This window comes from Anguilla rostrata, chromosome 12 (assembly GCF_018555375.3).
Source record: "Anguilla rostrata isolate EN2019 chromosome 12, ASM1855537v3, whole genome shotgun sequence".
NCBI lineage: Eukaryota > Metazoa > Chordata > Actinopteri > Anguilliformes > Anguillidae > Anguilla > Anguilla rostrata.
The window spans coordinates 14,650,797-14,671,092 of record NC_057944.1 but is presented as its reverse complement, the minus strand read 5'-3'; the positions used below and the strand labels follow the sequence as shown (position 1 = coordinate 14,671,092).

At 47.8% G+C, this 20,296-nt stretch overlaps 2 protein-coding genes across 3 annotated transcripts in view; both read left to right on the top strand.

Moving 5' to 3' along the window:
* Positions 1–1,314: 1,314 nt before the first annotated feature.
* On the top strand, positions 1,315–1,861 carry LOC135235760 (histone H2A-like). Its single transcript, XM_064301562.1, has one exon. It carries the CDS (start codon positions 1,400–1,402, stop codon positions 1,817–1,819), a length of 420 nt encoding a protein of 139 aa, XP_064157632.1. The 5' UTR covers positions 1,315–1,399; the 3' UTR covers positions 1,820–1,861.
* A 1,124-nt stretch (positions 1,862–2,985) lies between these two features.
* snx19b (sorting nexin 19b) overlaps positions 2,986–20,296 on the top strand; it is a 30,103-nt gene continuing 12,792 nt past the window's right edge. Inside the window, exons 1-9 of one of the 2 annotated variants that reach the window (XM_064301560.1) lie at positions 2,986–3,138; positions 3,612–5,242; positions 5,815–5,953; positions 6,056–6,156; positions 6,673–6,792; positions 7,015–7,139; positions 7,775–7,868; positions 8,222–8,399; positions 11,303–11,432. In XM_064301560.1, the coding sequence (XP_064157630.1) occupies positions 3,632–5,242; positions 5,815–5,953; positions 6,056–6,156; positions 6,673–6,792; positions 7,015–7,139; positions 7,775–7,868; positions 8,222–8,399; positions 11,303–11,432 (2,498 nt within the window). In that variant the 5' untranslated portion in view covers positions 2,986–3,138; positions 3,612–3,631. The remainder of the gene's footprint in view (positions 3,139–3,611; positions 5,243–5,814; positions 5,954–6,055; positions 6,157–6,672; positions 6,793–7,014; positions 7,140–7,774; positions 7,869–8,221; positions 8,400–11,302; positions 11,433–20,296) is intronic. The other variant, XM_064301561.1, reaches the window with a different exon arrangement.

Below are 20,296 nucleotides of genomic sequence, written 5' to 3'. Positions count from 1 at the left end.
ATGCAATATATAAACCACAAATCGTTCACAAAACTATAGCAGGAGTTCTCAGACCAGGGGAGTATTTCACGAAACAGGATTACTGAGTTAGCTGGATAACTGCACTGAGTAAAACCTGGAACAGCTCTTTTTAGTTCAGTCTATGTTCCAGATTTGGGGTTTCTGGGTTTTACTCAGTCCCAGCTAACTCAGTAGTCCTGCTTTGTAAAACACCCCCCTGATCCAAGAGAATATCTCTGTGTGCTGATTTTTTTCAAAGTTTGTGCTTTGGAGATGCTGTCACTTCATTGTCTCTGCACACCCCCCCTCCCCCTCCCCCTCCCCAACTGTGCAGTAAAACCTGCTATAACCAGCTAAAACACCAAAGTCTATAACAAATAGTCATAAATTACCAAGAGCACACCCAAATAAACTAATAAGCCTGGAGTGCCCTCGCGTGGTTGTGTTGTGTGTGCCATTAAAAACCCAAAATGGACACCGGGACTCTCGTGTATTCTTACAGATACCCCATTGTGACGAAGGAGATATCGCTACCCGGCAAGCCTGTCAGCTCTTTTCATTCGTGATTTAACTTATTAAAATGTGTTCTAATTTACACAAATATCGGCTAGACTTTTAAATACTACTGGTTTTGTTGGTTATCATTTGCTTTGCCTCTGAACTGTTCATTATCCACAAACGCTTTAAATTCACTGGCCAGGTGTCGACTATTTAAGACTGATATCTGGTTTATCAATTAATCAATCCAAAACGTAATGTATTTCAAAAGCGATCATTTGTGCTACAACACATTAGAGAATAGAAACATTAATTATCTCTTCTGATAAGTGATCCGAATTATTACAAGTACTTAAATGAATATGCAATATTCATGGATTGTTCTGTCTAATTGAGAAAAGAAATGTGACATCAAAAGGTAAACTATTTGTCATTCAGATAGTAGAAGTGACTTATTGAAACCAAATGAACAGCTTTTTATACACCAGGAATTAGGCTATAATTTAGATTGGAAGAAAAAAACAGCATTACAAAAAAATTCTCCAGGTAAGGTAAAATAAAAATCGTCAAACGTAAATGTTAGCTACATTTAAGATATTTTGCTCATCTAAAATCCGATCACCAAGATTCATGACTGACCTAAATTAATTTCTGCACTAGATCCACAAATTTCTAATCTAGATCCACGATTCAGGCTCTCGTCTAGTGGAGCTATTTTATTTATTCAATTAGTCCAATTGAAATAACGGGTGGGATTAATTTCCGTCCAGTGTGCTAGTTGAGGACGACGATAAATAGCCGCCTACACCTCAGTTCAGAGCATCAGTTGAACGTTCATCTTGTGATAACAACAATTGGAGCAGAACTGTTTTTGCGAAGGCGTTTGTGACAGTTTTCTAATATGTCTGGAAGAGGAAAAACAGGAGGAAAAGCGCGTACAAAGACCAAGACACGTAGTTCGCGAGCTGGCCTGCAGTTTCCTGTTGGTCGTATTTATCGGCTTTTGCGAAAGGGGAACTATGCAGAGCGAATTGGCGCTGGAGCTCCGGTGTATTTGGCCTCTGTACTGGAATATCTTGTCGCTGAAGTGTTAGAATTGGCCGGAAACGCAGCCCGCGACAACAAAAAGGCCCGTATAATGCCCCGTCATTTGCAACTTGCTGTTCGCAACGACGAAGAGCTTAACAAACTCTTCGGTGGCGTGATCATCGCTCAGGGTGGTGTCTTGCCGAACATACAGGCCGTACTTCTCCCCAAGAAGACCAGCCAGGGTGCTGTAGGGGCTGGGAAGGCGAAGTCTGTGGATTCCCAGGAATATTAAATTATCACTTCTCTAAACCCAAAGGCCCTTTTAAGGGCCACACATGGCTCCTTTTAAAAAGCAGTTCCAACTTTGGTGATCCTTCAGTTGCCTTGGCAGGTTCTTGTAAGCCTTCTAGGTCTTTAGCAGTTTAGAAGCTAGTAGCTAAAAATTGGCAAAACTAAACCTGGACTGATGTAGTGGTCATGCTTTGAACTGATGGCAGAAGTTGCTGAAAGTTTTTCTGAGTTATGTAATTAGGTCTGAGGCTAAGGCCAATAAGATTACAAGTCTTTTTAATATGAACTGGCAAGAAAGTTTTGTAGTCCTCAATTTGTGTGTTTATGACTGCTGCAAATTTCAAAATGTAAGCAAGTACCAGGGAATATTTTTGCTATAGGGCCTGTGATCGCAAAAGTTGCTTTCTTGAGCTGCACTAGGCCTACTAGCTTTGGCCCAAAACTAACCTCATGGCTTAATATTTTTAGGAACATGGACAATTTATGCAAATGTCAACTGAATGTTCACATGGCTATATTGCTTAAGGTCTTCCTTTGGTTTTAATTGCTTTTAATCATGGGATAGTCCATGTGATGTAAAGCTCATTCTTGTATAGGCACAACATGATTTGAAAATGTATGTACTTTACAGATACCTGAGATGGGAATGGGAGCTCTAGTTGCAGCTTCTCCTCTAAAGAGACATGGAGGCTGTGGCCAGTCAAATGGAATTTGGTTTCCTGGACTGTGTGGAATGAACTGGGATTTGTTCAGGGCATGTGTGGACCAAAAGGTGGTGGCCACTTTATGGCAGGAGGGCATCCATCTTGTTACAGCACATGTTTGCCACAGGCACACAAAGCAGTGCTGGTGTGAGGTAGGGTTTCTGACCGGAGTAGTTCCAATGAATGATGTGAAACTAATAGAGTAGAGTAATATAATCCAACTCACTTTCAGGACAGTAACATGTATACTGACCCACAGGATGTAACCATATATAGCGTGTATACTGGCCCACAGAGTTTTAAAATTTATAACGTGTATACTGCCCCAAATGATTTGGTAATTTAAAATGACTGGCTACTGGTTGGATCTATGCAATTGGAAAATTGTCAGGCGAGCTTTTCTCTGATTCAGCAATAAAACTTAAATGCTTTTATTTTGAATTTTTTGGCGCTGTAAAGGTGACGGGAAGTGCTTGTTGGAGGTTTATTTTGGCTAGCTTTTCACTCGTGATGGAGGAGAGAGAGATGGGCAGATACATTTGCTCATTCGTGACAAAATTACCTTGATCATAATCGGACAGGGGCAATTTAAGGTGAACGCTTCTCAAAAATTGAGGTAAACTCACTAGCCACGTATCCTACATTGGTTTACCGATAGGCCTGTGTGGTAGTTAGGATTTGGAGCCAGATTAGGTTCAACCTCACACTGCAAGCAAACCTAATGTTATCTGGCTAGCCAGATGAAATTAATCGAATACGATTCATTATGAAATTGATTCCAAACTTAATATTCCGAATTTATAAACGCCGAACATGTTTAAGTAAGCCCGATATGGCTAGCTAACATTTGTAACTCAAATGTCTTTTAGTTGTCTAAATTAGACGGCAATACAATTTATTCTACCACGGTACGTGTTTAAGGAAATCGGTTAATACTTATGTTCGATAAGGATGAAGTTACTAAGAACGAAATCATGCACCGAACCTAAAACGATCTAAATGAACGTACTTGTTAATTAGCCGCCTAAATAAATAAAGCAGGGTAAATTGCATGCCATTTCGTTTGACTAACAGTTCTCGCATTCACAGGTACATGTCTGAAGAGAGCAATGTCTCGCCCTGAGATTACAGGTCCAAGTGCTTGGGCTTTTTCTCTGGGCCAGAGGAGTCTGCTAGGCGTTGGCGCTGTTCTGGCATGGATGGTTCTTTTTCATTTGCTGGTGAATGTGTGGCTGCTGTGCATGTTCACTAGCCTGCTGGTGGTGCTGGGAGGCTGGCTGGGTTCTCAAGCCGTTCTGGACTCCAATAGTGTCATTCACCTCGAGCGCTTTGTCACGCTGGAGCGGGTGCGCAACTCCCCTGAAAGCGAGCTGCAACTGGAACAGGAGCTCCGGCGCACTGTGCGCAAGATTACCCGCGACTTTGTCTCCTCTTGGTACCGCACCGTGTCTACAGAGCCTGAGTTCGTGGTAGAAGCACACGACGCCATGCTAGCCATGGCGATGGAGCTGAATAGGAGGGCTAGGAATGTGGAAAGGAAGGCCCTGACACAGAGGGTACTGGACCTGTTTGGTGGCCACCTGCAGATTTTCTTGCAGGTGCAAGAGATGGTGGGGCAGCCAGGTGCAGAAGACTGCCGCCCTTCAGAGTCTGGTGTGTGGAATGTGTACCGCACAGTAACCACGCCTCACCCGGCTCTCCAGAGCCCTGCTGCGGACGTGAAGTACGCCCGGGCTGTCGTTGACCTTCTCTTACATGTGCTGGTTCCGCCCCCTCACCTGGAGACACGAACAGGCCGGTTTGTAGTGGGAGAGCTCATCACCTGTAACGTGCTCCTGCCCCTCCTCAGCAAGATCTCTGATCCCGACTGGCTCAACCTGCTGATTGTCAACATCTTCTCCAAGTCTGGCAGGCCGGACACGGAAATGGCGGAGGCGCCCACAGGATGGGACAAGCCCCTGCCTGTCTCTGACCCCGTCACTCCGATGCCCCCAGCCACTGCACCGAATGGGAGGGTTGGATCTGTTCCCACGCCCTCGCCCACACCCGAGCTCTCTGTGTACGATGTAGTCGATGCTGCAGAGCAGTTTGGTCAGCAGAACATGGAGGAAGAGGAGGAGGAGGAGGAGGAGGAAGTGGAGCCCAGGCAGGAGGTTGGGTCCAGCCAGTTCCCTTTGGGAAAGTGTGCCGAAATTCCTGCCGACTTTCTGAGGCCCACCAAATTCAACCCTTTTTACCAAGAGACGGACTCTGACTTGGAGTCTCCTTCCTCAGATTTTAAGAGGACCTCTATGGAGTCGCTGGTTCTGATTGGGCAAGAAGAGGTGCTGTCAGACCGGCTGAGGGATTGTGCCACGCCCACAGACATCAGCAGCGTGGGGGACCTGGAGGATGAGCAGGGTTACGTGGCTTTAGGAGAGGCCCCCTGTCCTCAGGTGCTGGTATCGGAGGGATTGACAGGCCCTGATTTGGGCAAGGAGGTGGAGGGAGAGCGGGGCGAGTGGACAGGCAGGGGTAACCCTAATGAGCTCTCTGTGACCGCTCCCCTGCTGACGTCCTCCCCCAGTGCAGGGGGCGTGCCTCTCTCCCCCTTCAGCTTTGAGCCACTCAGCAGCCCCGAGGGGCCAGTCATCATACAGAACCTTCGCATCACTGGCACCATCACTGCCAAAGAGCACCGTGGCACTGGCTCCCACCCCTACACCCTCTACACGATTAAGGTACACCCGCTCCCACCCCTACACCCTCTACACGATTAAGGTACACCCGCTCCCACCCCTATACCCTCTACACCATTAAAGTACACCCGCTCCTACCCTCTACACCATTAAGGTACACCCGCTCCCACCCCTACACCCTCTACACGATTAAGGTACACCCGCTCCTACCCTTACACCCTCTATACCATTAAGGTACACCCGCTCCTACCCCTACACCCTCTACACGATTAATATACTCTTGCACCCCTACAAGGTATGCCTATAGTTGGTTGACAGTCCTGCTGCTCCAAACGTGGTCAGTGTTGGTTGCGTGGTGTACTGGTTTTTGTTTTCACCTTAAAATCAGCAACCAGTTAAACCCATAAACGAGGTGAGGTCAGTTACCTAATCAGCTGCTTATTTAGATGCTGAGTAACCAGGAACACCAGAACACTTCATGTGTTCAGTGCCCCATTTTGTCACTGCTCTGCACCTTTAAGGTATGTCTGCTGCCAATGCTAGTATCTCATGTTTTATGTAGGGTGCTAATGTCATAGGTACATGTATATGTATATGTGTGTACATGTGTCCAGTATGAAACTGCGGTGGACAGTGAGAATCCCGGCTCTCTCCAGCCAGTGGCCTATCACATGGTAAACCGTCGCTACAGCGAGTTCCTCAATCTGCAGACCCGACTGGAGGAGAAACCAGACCTGCGCAAAATTCTCAAAAGTAAGATACCACCCCCTCCCCCGCAACAGTCTGTAATTATTTAATAAATTACACTATCCTGTCTTCCTCTCCCTTTAACCACCCCCGTAAACTACATTTTAGATGTGAAAGGGCCAAAGAAGATCTTTCCTGACCTTCCATTTGGAAACATGGACAGTGACAAAGTTGAAGCTAGAAAAGCCTTGCTTGAAACATTTCTCAAGGTATTGACCTGCACTTTTATCGAGTTACATAGTTGAACACATTAAGATCTGGCCATGTTCTCTTTATTAGATGTTGACACTTCACTATAACACTATTCCTGGGGAAGAGCAGTCCTGCGTGGTATTTGTGTGCAGGTGGCTGTCTCAGTTTAATAATCTGGGGCAGGTAGGCTAGGCTAATAAAGCTATGTAGAGCTTAACTGAATAATTTCGAGGTGTGTGCATTTCTTACAGCTCCTTTGTAAAGATATGAACTGCAAATGCAGGATGAACTTTTTGTATGTTGGTATTTTATTTGGACATGACTGTCCTGAAAATCCCACCATTTTCGCTGCACTCTTGTGAACACAACCTGGTAGCCTATTCTGGGATCATCGTAAATTACTTTTAGCTCATATGTCATTCAAGCATATGACAGAATCCTGTCAAAACCACGTTTGTCCGTGGGATATTTATGAACGTTCAGCTTCTAATGAGAAATAAACCTCGTCAAACATCTGTCCTCTTTGATTTTAGCAACTTTGTGCCATTCCTGAAACCGCTAACAGTGAAGAGATGCAAGAGTTCCTGGCCCTCAACACGGACGCAAGAATTGCTTTTGTGAAGAAGCCTTTCATTGTATCACGGATAGACAAGGTGATCCCAACACACTGCTGTTGTCCGTTACTACAGGGTCCATCACATAGCAGATACTTGTGTGCCATACCGCTGTAATTGTACATTGCTGTTTATAAGTATAGCTGCACAGTGCCCACGCGTGATGTCATTGTTATGTTGCTGTGCGTGGTTGATGGTGTTTGTACCGAGTCTCTGGCTCCGGCGTACCGTTGCCTGACCGTGTGAACTGACGCTCGACAGATCGTGGTGAACGCCATCGTGGACACCCTAAAAACAGCCTTTCCTCGCTCGGAGCCGCAGAGCCCCACCGAGGAAGTGGACGGCGACGGCGAGGGACGTTCGCCATCCGAGACCAAGAAGTCAAAGTGGGTACCTGCGCCCGCTCCGGTACCTGTGCCCGCCCCGGTACCTGTGCCCGCTCCGGTACCTGCGCCCGCCCCGGTACCTGCGCCCGCCCCGGTACCTGCGCCCGCCCCGGTACCCTGCGCCCGCCCCGGTACCCTGCGCCCGCTCCGGTACCCTGCGCCCGCCCCGGTACCCTGCGCCCGCCCCGGTACCCTGTGCTCGCTCCGATACCCTGCGCCAGGTCTGGTACTCAGGGACTGCCACGCTGCGAGGCAGCACTGAGTACACACGTCATTCATAGTCTTGCTGAACTAGATTCAGTTTAATCACTGCTTCTCTGTGCTGTTCCCATCTCTCGGAAGTGTTTCTTTACAGGGAGATGGCCCGTTTCTTTTTATACTTAAAAATATCCAAGTTTAGCTAGAAATGTCAGTTTGTTTACATACTGTCGTAAGATCATTGGAAGATGGTAGTCCAATAATGAAAAGCTTTTCTGGGAGTGGCCGATTTTGCTTCAGATTCCTGAAATCAAGCTCATACAGATTGTCTGTGTAAATATGAACCAGGTGATGTTATAGCTGGGTATAAGTGTATATTTGAGGTCTTGGAGTAAAGGTCTTAAAAAAGAATGTTAATGAACCTCTGTTTTCTCCAGGTCCAAACTGAGATTCTCCAGTAAAATCACTCCAGTTCTCAGCTTGTCTGACATTCAGCCCAAAGTGCTTTACTGCTTTAATGAGGCGAGCACAGTAAGTTTAACACACATCTCATTTATTTGCCAGCATATTGGATAGAGAGTGATATTTGCTGCAACGGTTTGAAATGCAACATTTTCTTCAGAGTTATGGAAGTTAACCGTAACCATTGTGGAGCTGAAGTGTGTTTGTGCTTTTTGTGAGCATCTGTTTAGTCACAACTGGTGTACTAAATGCACGCTTGAACAGTGCACCTCGGGTGTGCCTGGCATAACAAACTGAAATTAATGTAGGCAAATTATACGTTATTCTCCAATGAACTAAATTTGATTTTCTGCAGTGTCTTGTGGCTTGTTGCACGTTTCTCTCTAAGTGCGTGTTCTCTGCGCGCTGTGTGTCTCGTACAGGTGTTCAGCGGCCTCTCTCTGTCTGGGCTTGAGGCCTTCATTAAGGAGCAGGAGAGGCTGCTGTGCAAGACGCCAGTGCGGGAGGTTGGCGGGGAGGAGGGCCCCCTGGAGGTGAAAGGAGGTACAGCAGCTTGTGCTGGTTCTGAGAGTCTGCCAGCAACACAGAAGCATGGAGCAGGTGAGCAAGCTAAATATTTCCATGGAAATTATACCTTACTGCTTTTGTTGATGACATTAATAATTTTAATTAATAATATATATTTTTTGGCAAACATTTTTACCTAGTGATCTAAAGACTAGAGTATACTGTAGGGCTAGTCTATATGGTAGGATAGATTCTGAAATTGTCTGCAACACAATTGAAACGAAATGTTTCAGTCCATGCTGTGATGCGCATTGGATGCATGTATTTAAGTGCCCTTACATAACACTTCTTTAATAAACCTGAATGCCATGCACAATATCATAGTTAAAGAGATTTATTAACACAAGTCAACAGTGCAAGTGCTTCAGCGTCAGTCTCAAAGTGCATCTGTGGGCAAGCAGTTGCAGAAGTTCAGCCAGTGTATTGCATGATTAGATGACGAAATTACGAAATTGTAACTGCGTGCTGTCAGGTGTTTCTTTACAAATATACGTTTTATTCGTTATGGTAAAATTTGCCCCAGGTTGGTAAGAGTGGGGAAAGGCTTTAATAAAACTGTGTTTCTGTCTCTAGGTGTTCTTCCACTCCTTTCTTACAGTGCTGGCTAGTTCAGTCAGGTCTTGGTAGGTGCAGAGTTCAGTAAGGTCTTGGTTGGTCGAGAGTTCAGTCAGGTTTTGGTTGGTCGAGAGTTCAGTCAGGTCTTGGGTGCAGAGTTCAGTCAGGTCTTGGTTGGTCGAGAGTTCAGTCAGGTCTTGGTTGGTCGAGAGTTCAGTCAGGTCTTGGTTGGTCGAGAGTTCAGTCAGGTTTTGGTTGGTGCAGAGTTCAGTCAGGTTTTGGTTGGTGCAGAGTTCAGTCAGGTCTTGGTTGGTCGAGAGTTCAGTCAGGTCTTGGTTGGTCGAGAGTTCAGTCAGGTCTTGGTTGGTCGAGAGTTCAGTCAGGTCTTGGTTGGTCGAGAGTTCAGTCAGGTCTTGGTTGGTGGAGAGTTCAGTCAGGTTTTGGTTGGTCGAGAGTTCAGTCAGGTTTTGGTTGGTGCAGAGTTCAGTCAGGTCTTGGTTGGTGGAGAGTTCAGTCAGGTCTTGGTTGGTGCAGAGTTCTGTGAGGTCTCGGTTGGTGCAGAGTTCTGTGAGGTCTCGGTTGGTGCAGAGTTCTGTGAGGTCTCAGACCGGGTGGGGTGGGGTGGGGCAGGATAGGCTCGGGCATGGTGCATTTTTTATCATTATTACCCTCCGTCTGATGGGGGCACTCCACACCACGGTCTCTTTTGGAAACCGCCGATTAAACCCGACGCCGCCTGGCCCCTGCTTCAGCCGCTCGTCCTCTGATGTTTTTCCCCTGAAATCCCAAACTAATGAGTGGTGAAACGAGATGGCCGATGACTCCGGGCCCGAAGTCTGTGAGATGGGATGGGCGTGGCCCCTTCGCCCCGGCCTCCCACAGCGCTGCCGAGTGCCCTCCGATCCGGGAAGCCGTGGCTCAGCGCGCGCCTTGCGAAATCGCTGATAATTACTCAGGACCCGAAATAATCCGAGACGGAGAGGGGGGGGGGGAGGCCGGGGGTGATCGCATCAGCGGAGTCTTTCGCCCGCACGGAATTTCTGACGTCAGCCCTTGGCGCGTGTCCTGGTGGATATTTGCGCCGTGAGGAAGCTCGTCGTCGCTGTCGGGTCCTGGGAGAGAGGGGCCGGCGGTCTTCCCTTCGCGCTGCTGACTCAAACCCCCCCCCCCTCGCACCGCCCCCCTCCACTTATACTTACTTAATCAGCGTAACCCTGCCCCGCCCCCCTTCCGGCTTAGTCACCCTGACCCCGCCCCCTCACCCTGGTCACTGAGCGATTAACCCGCACGCTGAGGCAAGCGCGGCGGCTCATGGCAGAGTTCGTTTTGTTTGGGCTGTGACCCTACATAACTCATGGAATTGAAGTACTGGTCAAAAACTTTTTATTTGACTCAGTTGTCTGTGTGGCAATTCTACAAATTCTACAAAAGATATTTGGCTGTTCAAAGGGCACTGGCATGGCTGATATGCTCAGTTAATTGTGGCCAGTTTAGCTCTAACCAACTCTGTTCCAGTGGAGGTCATTTCATTGATGTCGTATGGAAAGTGTCTCTGGCTAATAAGACCTGATTATTAATTCAATCCAAATTGCCTGTCTCTGGTCCATCTGCTTTATCTCCCGGTATGAGGAGAAATGTGTTTCAAGTGAAGGCTGATGTAGGGGGAGAGAGAACCTCACCCTCCTGCTGGTGAAAGCTCCTCTCCTGCAGAATGACGCCCTCAATGCTGAGATTTCAGACTGGTGTCTCCTAAACATGCTTTTGTCAAGTCTTGAGTCATTTTGGTGGCCTTGCCTTTGTATTTTGTCATAGGAGTTTCCAGGAAGTGTAGTATTGTAGTAATCCTTTGCAGATGTTCTGAACTACACGTCTACAAAGTTGTTCTCAGTACACTGCCGGTCATACGGAAAAACTGCACCTTAGTTGGATGCGCACTAGGGGGCAGTGTTGGATCATGTTTCGAGAACAATTCCTGGACTTTGCTCTCAATAATATGAACACTCTACAAACTGGCCTTTTGGTTCTAATGGAATATTCTGTGTCTACTGCTTTCTAAATGTATCAGGCAAGCACATGCTTTCTCCCCAAATGTGACGTTGAGGTGCTGCTAACCTTATAGCCTAGACAGGCCCACCTTGCAGTGCTGCTGGCCTCAGGCACACAGTCCAGAAACAGTGCCAAACCATGGGGCTCCTCCCTACACTGAAATGGGCACAGCAGCCCCCTCTACTGCTAATCTAAGCAGCGTTATTTGCGTGTGCGTGAGTGGTTAAAATGGTACAGGTGTGTGTGTGTGCGTGCCATTGAGTATGTGTGGTTAAAGTGGTACAGGTGTGTCTGTGTGGTTAAAGCGGTACTGATGTGTGTTGTGTGTGTTGCAGTAGCGGAGACGGCTCTGGCGGACATGGCTCTGAATATCCTGTGTTTGATGATGAAGGATCATTGGAGCTGGGTCTGCACTGACAACATCCAAAAGAGCATCAGACTGCTGTTTGGAACTCTCATCGACAGGTAAACACGCACACGCACTCACACTCACTCACTCATACAGTACCTGCACACTCATGCTCGGTGACAGGTAAACACGCACTCACACTCACTCACTCATATAGTACCTGCACACTCGTGCTCATCGATGGGTACCCGCAGATACACACGCCTGCATGCTAATATCATGGATGTACATATTGTGCACTCCTGAGTGCACACAAACCCTGATATTCTGCTGCTGAACCGTGCTCTCAATGGTCCATATGGCCTCTCTTGGGTATTTTAACACACCTGCAAGACTTTGTTTCTTATCTTTTCATTTTAAGCTCCTACTGAAAGGTGTCAGTGCAGGGTGCTGGGTGTCAGTCGTAGGCAGCAGAAACGGAACCATGGCCAGTGACAGAACCAACATCAAACTCCTCCATTTTTCCAGATCGTAATACAGCACTGCACCCAGCTGTCCTGAAATGCTGTAAATAAGAGGACCCCAGGACATAAGTTTCACCCAAACACTGGCAGCAAGAAATACTGATGGGTACTGTTGTGCTTTAATTGCAGAAAGGATGGAACAGCTCATTAGAGGGAGGAGCGACACTCATTACATTACTCTGTTAATGGCCTAGCAGTCCTCTTTATCTGGATCTTACAATTATTCTTCCTCATTTTATCCACGTGTACAGCTGAACATTTGCTGGAAAAGGTTCAAGCTGAGTACGTTGCTGAAAAGTACCGACAGCAGCTGTGTACAGCGCCGCACTTCTGAGGAACAGTTTGATTAAATGCTTAATTCGTATTGATAAAAGGCTTTATTTACAGCTGATTACAGGATTTGGAAGAGGATTTTCAGTACGAGAGTGAGGAGCGGCATGCCGTGGCCTGTCGGTGTGCGGAGCCAAGGCTAATATTTGTTTGCATGCTTGGCTAAGCCCTTTTGATTAGAGGGCTGATTGTGGTGAAAGCTCACGTTCTTCACACGTTCAGCTGTGTGGCTCCCAGCTGAGCTTTCGAACTGTAGAGCACAAATATCTTTGTATATTGAACAGGCAAACAATTGGCAGTTAATCTGAGCTTTTGGGGATGGGGTGGGGGGCATCATAACTGTAAAAAAAAAAAAAAAAAGTTTTTACCTTTTTTTTTTTTGTATTTAGAGCCCCAAATGAAAGGAATTTGATTGTTTTGAAAGCATCAGAGTATATATTCTTGTTGCTGCTGTGGACTAGGTGTGGTGTGGTCAGTAGCAGGTCTGTAGTGCTGCTGTGGACTGGGTGTGGTGTGGTCAGTAGCAGGTCTGTTGTGCTGCTGTGGACTGGGCATGGTGTGGTCAGTAGCAGGTCTGTAGTGCTGCTGTGGACTGGGCATGGTGTGGTCAGTAGCAGGTCTGTAGTGTTCCTGTGGACTGGGTGTGGTGTGGTCAGTAGCAGGTCTGTTGTGCTGCTGTGGACTGGGCATGGTGTGGTCAGTAGCAGGTCTGTAGTGCTGCTGTGGACTGGGCATGGTGTGGTCAGTAGCAGGTCTGTAGTGTTCCTGTGGACTGGGTGTGGTGTGGTCAGTAGCAGTAGTTACGGGAGGGAGAGGTGTATCTGGCCGTGGGAGCATTGCACAGTTGTGGTGCATGGCTCGGTGTCCCTGTAGTTTATTTGACAGGGAGTCTGCTCATGAGCCCCGCTTCTGCTTCAGGCAGTGGAGTAATGGAGCATCCGTGTGAGGTGGAAACCTGCAGATTAAAAAAAAACGGGATGTCTGTTGGTGGTCAGTGCCCCCGGCCAATACAGCAGATTTCACTTCGTGCCGTCATCTCTCAAACTTTATGAGCCACATTCTCACATTATTCTTTATTGTGCTGAGGGATAACAGCAATTTGTGAAGTATTTTTAATCATTTGCTGTGATTTTTAATATTTATTAGGTTTTATTTTTATTTTTTTTAAAGATTGAATGGTTGTTTCCTGGCGGGTGTAACCTGGGATGTTTTTCCATCTGTGCAGTTTGTCTGCTTTGCAGATGACCGCAGACCAGATGCAGGCACAGCCCTCCTCTGTCAGACTCAGAGCATTGTCTTCTCTTCATTTGTTTTTTTTTTTTGTTTCTGCTTTAATGTAATTCTAAGAATCGAGCCAATGCTTTGATCTCATTCCTTAATTGAGAGAACAGCTGTACTGTATAGCACGCATTGGTATACTTAATCAAGCTTTCGAGGATGGCCAAATGGAAATGGCATTATCATCATAGAATGGGGATTAACCATTTTATTTTTCAATTCAGTACCATTAAGCAGATTGACACACAATTGCGCGTGTGTGTATGTTTTTGCGTCTGTGTGTACATGCTGTGTACAGCCGGGATCTCAAGCTCAAATCCCAGAATGCTGCTGTGCCTGCTCGTTTTTGATGTGTTCCTGCACATAAGCGTTTAATTTGAGTCATTGATTGGCTAAAGAGTCTGCATGCCTTGTTTCCACGGAAATTGCCTGCTGATTGAAAGGAAATTGGAAAAAAGCGGCAGAGACTGCAGCCCTCCAGGACTGGGGCTGGAGACCCCTGGTGCTCAGACATGTGACCCAGAAAACCACGAGTGGCATAGTAATGCGCTCTGGGAAGGACCCGGAAGCACCTGAAAATACACGACTCTTAAGAATACTGAAGACTACGCATCGTCCAGTGCACCGAGAAAGCCGCTGTTCTCTGAAGTACCGTTTATGGGTGCACTTTAGGTTGTTGACCTACTTATAACATTTTTTTGTGAAGGAGAAATAATTGTTTGTGACACCGTAATGTATTTGCAAAAGTCAGCCCGGCGCCCTGATGAGTCTGAGAATGTGTGCGATTTAAAAAAAAAAAAAAAAAAAAAAAATGTATTTCCTTTAAAGCGGCGTTTCCATGGAATGGAGATGGAAAATACTCTGTCCCCCCAGGACCATCTGCTTAAGCATGTGGGATCGCACCATAACCGTCATCCCGAAGCCCACATATTCATTTCATACAGGCCATGCTGTGAATGCTGCCATTGTTTGTTTATTAGAAACCACACTGTCAATGCAGGATCCTAGGCTAGACTTTTTATTTAGTGGAAATCATGACAAGGTTTTCAGCAAGGATGTATCACACTCCACTTTGTACTGATATGGATGTTGATGGTTGGGTTAAGCAGGCAGCGCACATCTTTGTTTGACCTCTTGCAATCTGAGTTTTTGGCTGGACCGCAACAGCGGGGCCAGCCCTACAAACGCAAATGTCTGTGACTGAGTGATGAAGTTACACCATTGGTCAGCCGAGTTGTGAAGTTACACCATTGGTTGGCCGGTCCAGCCATATACTAGGTTTTGACCTGGTCTTGTTAGTTTAACTTTTTGTAATGCTCCAGAAGTCCATTCTTGGTAAACCTAACAAGGGACATTAAGATTTTGCATAACATATTTATGGAAAAGGTTACTGAGGTTGATGGGGGAGAAATGTTCCTTAAAGTGGTAAGCTAGCAGAAATGGAAAATAACACTTGAAAAATGGTCTTGTTCGTGTGTTGACGTGTTCTGGGTCGTAACGGTCATGTTCCAGAGCCGTTTGTTCCAGCCGAAGGTGTCGTTTCCGTTCTTCGAGGTCTGGTTCTTTTGCGGTCGTTGTTCTTGTGAGTTGTTCTTGGGTGGAGCCCTGCGCTTTTTACGCGTTTTTAGCCTGGACAAAGTTGAAAGTCTGTTACGGCAGAACGCTGCGTGTCTTGGTGAAGCCCCCAGACTGGCCTTACAGAAGGGGCCTTCGCAGCTGGCCTGCATCTTGGGTTACACCAGGCGGTGTTTGCAGATAAGCTGCTGTCCGAGGGTCCGGGGGAGGGGTGTACCCCCTCCTTGTTTTATCTCTGTTTCGTCTACATGCTCGGTGTTCCCGGCTCTTGTTTTTCGTCTCAAGCATAAAATCTAATGAGGGTGAGTTAACCTCAGAGTTTATAAGAGCAGCTGTGCTGATGTGGAGAGGAAGCTGAGGAACACGAGTATGGACTGAAGGCAAAGTCGGTTGCTTTAGGTGTGCTTGACTCCTGAAGGTCGTTCAGTGTGTACCGCTGCAGTGTTCTGACGTGATCCTGCTGCGGTGAAGACAGGCGTTTGATTGTGACGGAAGGATGTAGGAAAACGGTCGGAGAAGTAGGCCACGGAATCTCAATCTAGCCGAGGAGCGTGTGGGACGCAGCACCATTTTTGTTGAGAGAACGGTCATGCAGGAGACCATCTTGCGTCGGATCGAGGAGCCTGCCTCTCCTAAATGTGGCCATAGACTTTGGCTTCACTCTAAAGGGTGGGGGCTTGCTCTAAGGGTAGGATTCACTCTAAGGGGTGGACGATGGATTGGGGGGGGGGATGAATATTCATCATCCACTAGACCAGACGGCCGTTTAGAACTCCTGCAAACAGCCAGAGGCACTCACGCCTTGTTCAGACACTGGACTCAGTTTCCTCACGTTTGATTTGCATGATGCGTAAACGCGAGACGCGTCACAAAAGCACACTCTTAAAGGATGTGGTTGCCATGGGCCGGCTACATACGCCGTGCTTTGTCTGCTAAGCTTTGATTAAGTTTTTTTTTTTTAAAGCAGCTTTATTGGTTTCCAAGCTTGCAGTGCTATAGAAATGAATAGTCCGTGACCTGAATAATCAGAATGAGTTGGGCATGCCCGACTGAACTTGGCTCCGACTGACCCTGTTCAGGCAATTCAAAGCCTGTTCCATTCGTTTAGACAAAATAATCTTGCAAAATACTCTGGCGCACGGACGGGGTTGTCTGGACTGCATCTGGGATATTTTCCTATCCTTAGAGTACATGGACACTCCTGTCTCTTGACGTCTTGCCACTCGCCCTGAGGCATCTTTGGAATGAGTGGCCATCAGGTGGGATTGGTGGGAGGTGGATATGGCCCCACCCATTCCCTGCCTGTAGTCCCGCCCACAGCCTTACAGTTATGTTCCCCAAAGTGCCTTTATTTTTTGTCTCCATTACTGGACAAAAAAGATTTGCACTCACTCCAAGTGTGTGTGGTTGCTTAAAACGGTACTGCACTGCACAGGTGGAGTCGCAGTTGACACGCCTCTTGGTATGAACTGACACACCAGGCTGCGTTATGAAGCTCCCTTCCCCTGTTAGCGCGCACAGGGGTTTGTGTGTGCGCGTCACGTGACCTGCTTCTGAATTTAGACCACCTGACCGGCAGATTTAGAGGAGTGAGTGGTGATCTGTGTGTACAGCGCCTCCTGCAGGCTCGTGGTGATTCTGCAATGACCGCAGTGGATGGTGGGAAGGTCTCGCCATCTGAGACATTGACAAGGTTGCTGAAAAATGACCTTGTGTTTGTTCCTGGGAATGTGTTACCAGAAATTCTATTTGTGCTTTGTGTTTCTTAAATTTGCCCTCTATATGCTGGGAGCATCTGTAGTGGATGGCATGAACTGGAACTTGCTTGTTAAAATTTGATGAGCCTCGAGAGAGAGGAGAGGTTAAATATTCAGAATGTTCTTGTTTAAAAGGTGCTGTATCTCTTTGACTAATAATAATAATTATAATTGTTATTGTTTATATTTGTAAGTATTATTATTATTATTTCCAATCTAGGTAGGTCACCTGAGAAGTTCTCCTTTGCAGTGACAACCGTAGTAATGTACAGTATAGTTAAAAGTCTAGACAATGCCTGAGAAGAAAAATAAATGAAGGTATAACTGACAAAGCAGTGTTTCATTTGACTTTGAGTGAGTAGGGAGGATGTGGTGGTGCTGGCGTAACCGGGGTGTTGCTGGAGTTTGCCCAGGACTCCCACAGTTCGCTGCACCTGTCCCAGCCTGACGTGCTTCTCTGCTCCTTAAACACGGTATTCATAATTCCATGGGCAGTATAGCAGAACCTGATGACAGCTTGATGAAGAGAGAAGGCTAGCTGTTTAGCATGTTAGCACGTTACCCCCCCGCTCCCCGCCCCCTTTCTGAGGCCCTGTGTGTTGCTGTCCACCCGTGGTCTGGCCCCCAGGGGCCCCACTGTGGCCTCAGACTGTTTACTTTAATTACAGCACTCTCCCCTGTACCCGACCTCATTTAGCTGTGACCGCACGGCACTGCACCTGTCTGTGTGAGGTAGTACTGCGTAGGACTACTGTATGGCTGTCCAACTCAAACATGAGTGCAATATGGAGGGATTAATGCCAGAGAAATGTAATAACTGTACTGGTCTTGTGCACACGAGTACACACACAGATACACACACGCATGAGTACACACACAGGCTTGCACACACACACACACGCGCACACACTCTCACTCGCATGCACACACAATGTATTCATGCTGTCTCATGCACGCACACTGAATGCCCTTAAGTGAAAAGCAGTGCCTTGTTTCTTTGATAATCCTTGATTACAAAGAAGTGAAATTCTTCGCTGTGGAAAATTAGGCTTCATTATTCAAATGATTAGGACTGCAGTGCTGCTTTTTGTGTTTAGAGAAAGCCAGAATTATTTGTGGCCAGAAATGGGGGTGCGACAATGTGCTGAAAGGTATTTTCAAGCCTCTTTAATTAACGTCAGGGATAACCCGAAACCAGGGATTTCAAACTGTGTTCCTGGAAAGCTGCGGGCTCTACAGATTTTTGTGGTTATCTTTCACTCATTAGAATATTTAGGCCTGGAAGTGAGGCGTATGCACTCCATAGCCAATCAGTGACTTTGAGCACATAAGTGCTCCATAAAACATAAAACTAAAGACGCTGCAGCCCGCCAGGGCTAGAGTTTGAGATTCACTCCTTTTACTGAGCTGTAGTGGGCAGAATTACTGTGCATAAACCATTCGTTTGTGGTTCCAGAAAATAAGTTAATGATATGGTATTTATTCATATGTGGATACAGAGGTCCTCAGCCATGGGATGTGATAAACCCAGCGAATGCCGGTGTCTGCAGAGGATATTGTTAGATTCCTGCATGACCAGAAACCCGATATGTGGGGTAATATTAGCACTGTGTGCCACTCAATCACTCCTGGTCCTGCCCTTTGCTCTCCACACACATCTCTCCCCACGTCCCTACCTGAGTCTGGGACAGCTTAGGAAACGGCTGTGTCCCCCCCCACCCCTCCCCACCCCCCAAAGGAGGTGTGTCTCTGTCCTAAGCCTCCCTTTACCAGAAACTTCCAGAGGTCAGTTTAGGTCATAGTGGGGGGCCTGGAGAGGAGGGGTGGTGAAATGGGAGTGTTGAGTGGAAGTTGGGGTGGTTGGGGTGGGCGGGTGCGGGGGTGGTTTGGTGGGAAATGTCACACTGAAATGGCCTAATGGCTGATATTACGTTCGCCTAGCTGGTTATCAGCGCACAGCAAGGCCGCCCCCGTGTCCCCGGCAAACCGCCGGGTCCGTTTCTCAGGCTGAGGGAGTGCAAGGCAGCGCTGGTGCGCTATCGGGAGCCTCAGACCGCTAGCTCGTTTTTAAATTTGTTTTCTGTTTTTTTTTGAAGGAGTTAAGTGTGGTCAACATCTGGTTTTCGAGAGAGCGCTTTTTTGCATCGCATGCTATCTCGCGCAGATTAAAGCATGCGGAGAATTTCATACGTCAGAGCGGTGCGTTTGTTTACTGCTACAGGCTATCGACACTAAACGTCTAACCATGCGCACATGTATACACGCACACGCACAGACGGGCGTGTGTGGAAAACAACGAGAGAGCAGTTGATTTGGATTGGTGTGGACGTTTGGAGATTTGTGTAATCCCAGCAACGTTTGGGCTGTGGTCTCAGGCGGCCAGATGGAGTTCTGGACTGGGTCTCTCGGGGTGTCCATCTCCGTCTGCGACTGCCTGGATCTGCTTTTGTCCACGTCTGCGTCTCCCTGCGCATGCGTCCGTCTGTCTGTCTGTCTGTCTGCGTGTCATCTGTGTCTGTGTGTAGTGGAGCTCTAGCCCTGTCCTGGTTTAGAGTAAATCATCACGAGTCATAGAGTCTGGAAAGCTGCTGTTGTGTGGAACTGTTCAGTGGGCTGCAGTTTCCCGTACAGTGAGCTGAATTCTTAACCCTGCTCCTGACTCATCGCGCATCCTCTTTGCCCCCCTCGGCACGGGGGCGTGTGTGGGAGGGGCTCCATCGTTCTCCGTCTCAAAGCCCTCCATCTCAGGCAAGGAGAGTCCCTCCGTGTGACTCGCGGCCTGGGCCGCCCCGCCCGTAAGGCCCAGTCTCCCGTGATTGGACGGCTCGGTGCGGCCGGCACGTCGCGGTCCTATCCCCACGGAAACGCGGCCGGGCCGCAGAGACCCCGGAGCGCTCGGGCCGCGGACGCGGTTTTAATAGCGCTCTGACCGGAAAGCGGTCGGGCCCCAAATATAGCACGGTCGGTCTGCGGTCGGTCGGTCTGCGGTCGGCAGTGGCATCCCTGCCGGGAACGGACTCCCTTTGTTTGGGCTGGCTTTGGGATTAGCATCATTAGCGCCAGCTGGGCGGCTTGTTTAGCCGGCTCGAATGTCTTCCCGCTCGTGCCGTTATGGTCCGGGCCCGGGCCGCTTTTAACGCGCTGTGTGTGCCGTTAATAGCATCGGAAATGTGCGGCACTGAAGGCCTTCACTGAGCGATGCAATAAAACGAGCGGCGGAGGCCGTTAGAATGAAGGTCGCTCTTATAAGGCGTTCCGATGCTTACGGTGGTTTGCCCCGTCGGTCGCCGTGTTTGTGACACTCAATTCTGAGAAAGAGACTGATAGCAGCTGCACCTGTGAGGCAGCAGGGGAGAGCCATGCTCCCATTCTGAAAAACAAACCCTTTCGAGTACGTATGAGCAAGGCTGTTTTGGCGTTGTGTCGATCGCTGCTGCACTCAAATGTTAGTTTTCAGGTTTTTTTGCAGTTCTTGCTGTCCCGTCCTGTACATTTGACCTTTACCACTAGGTGGCA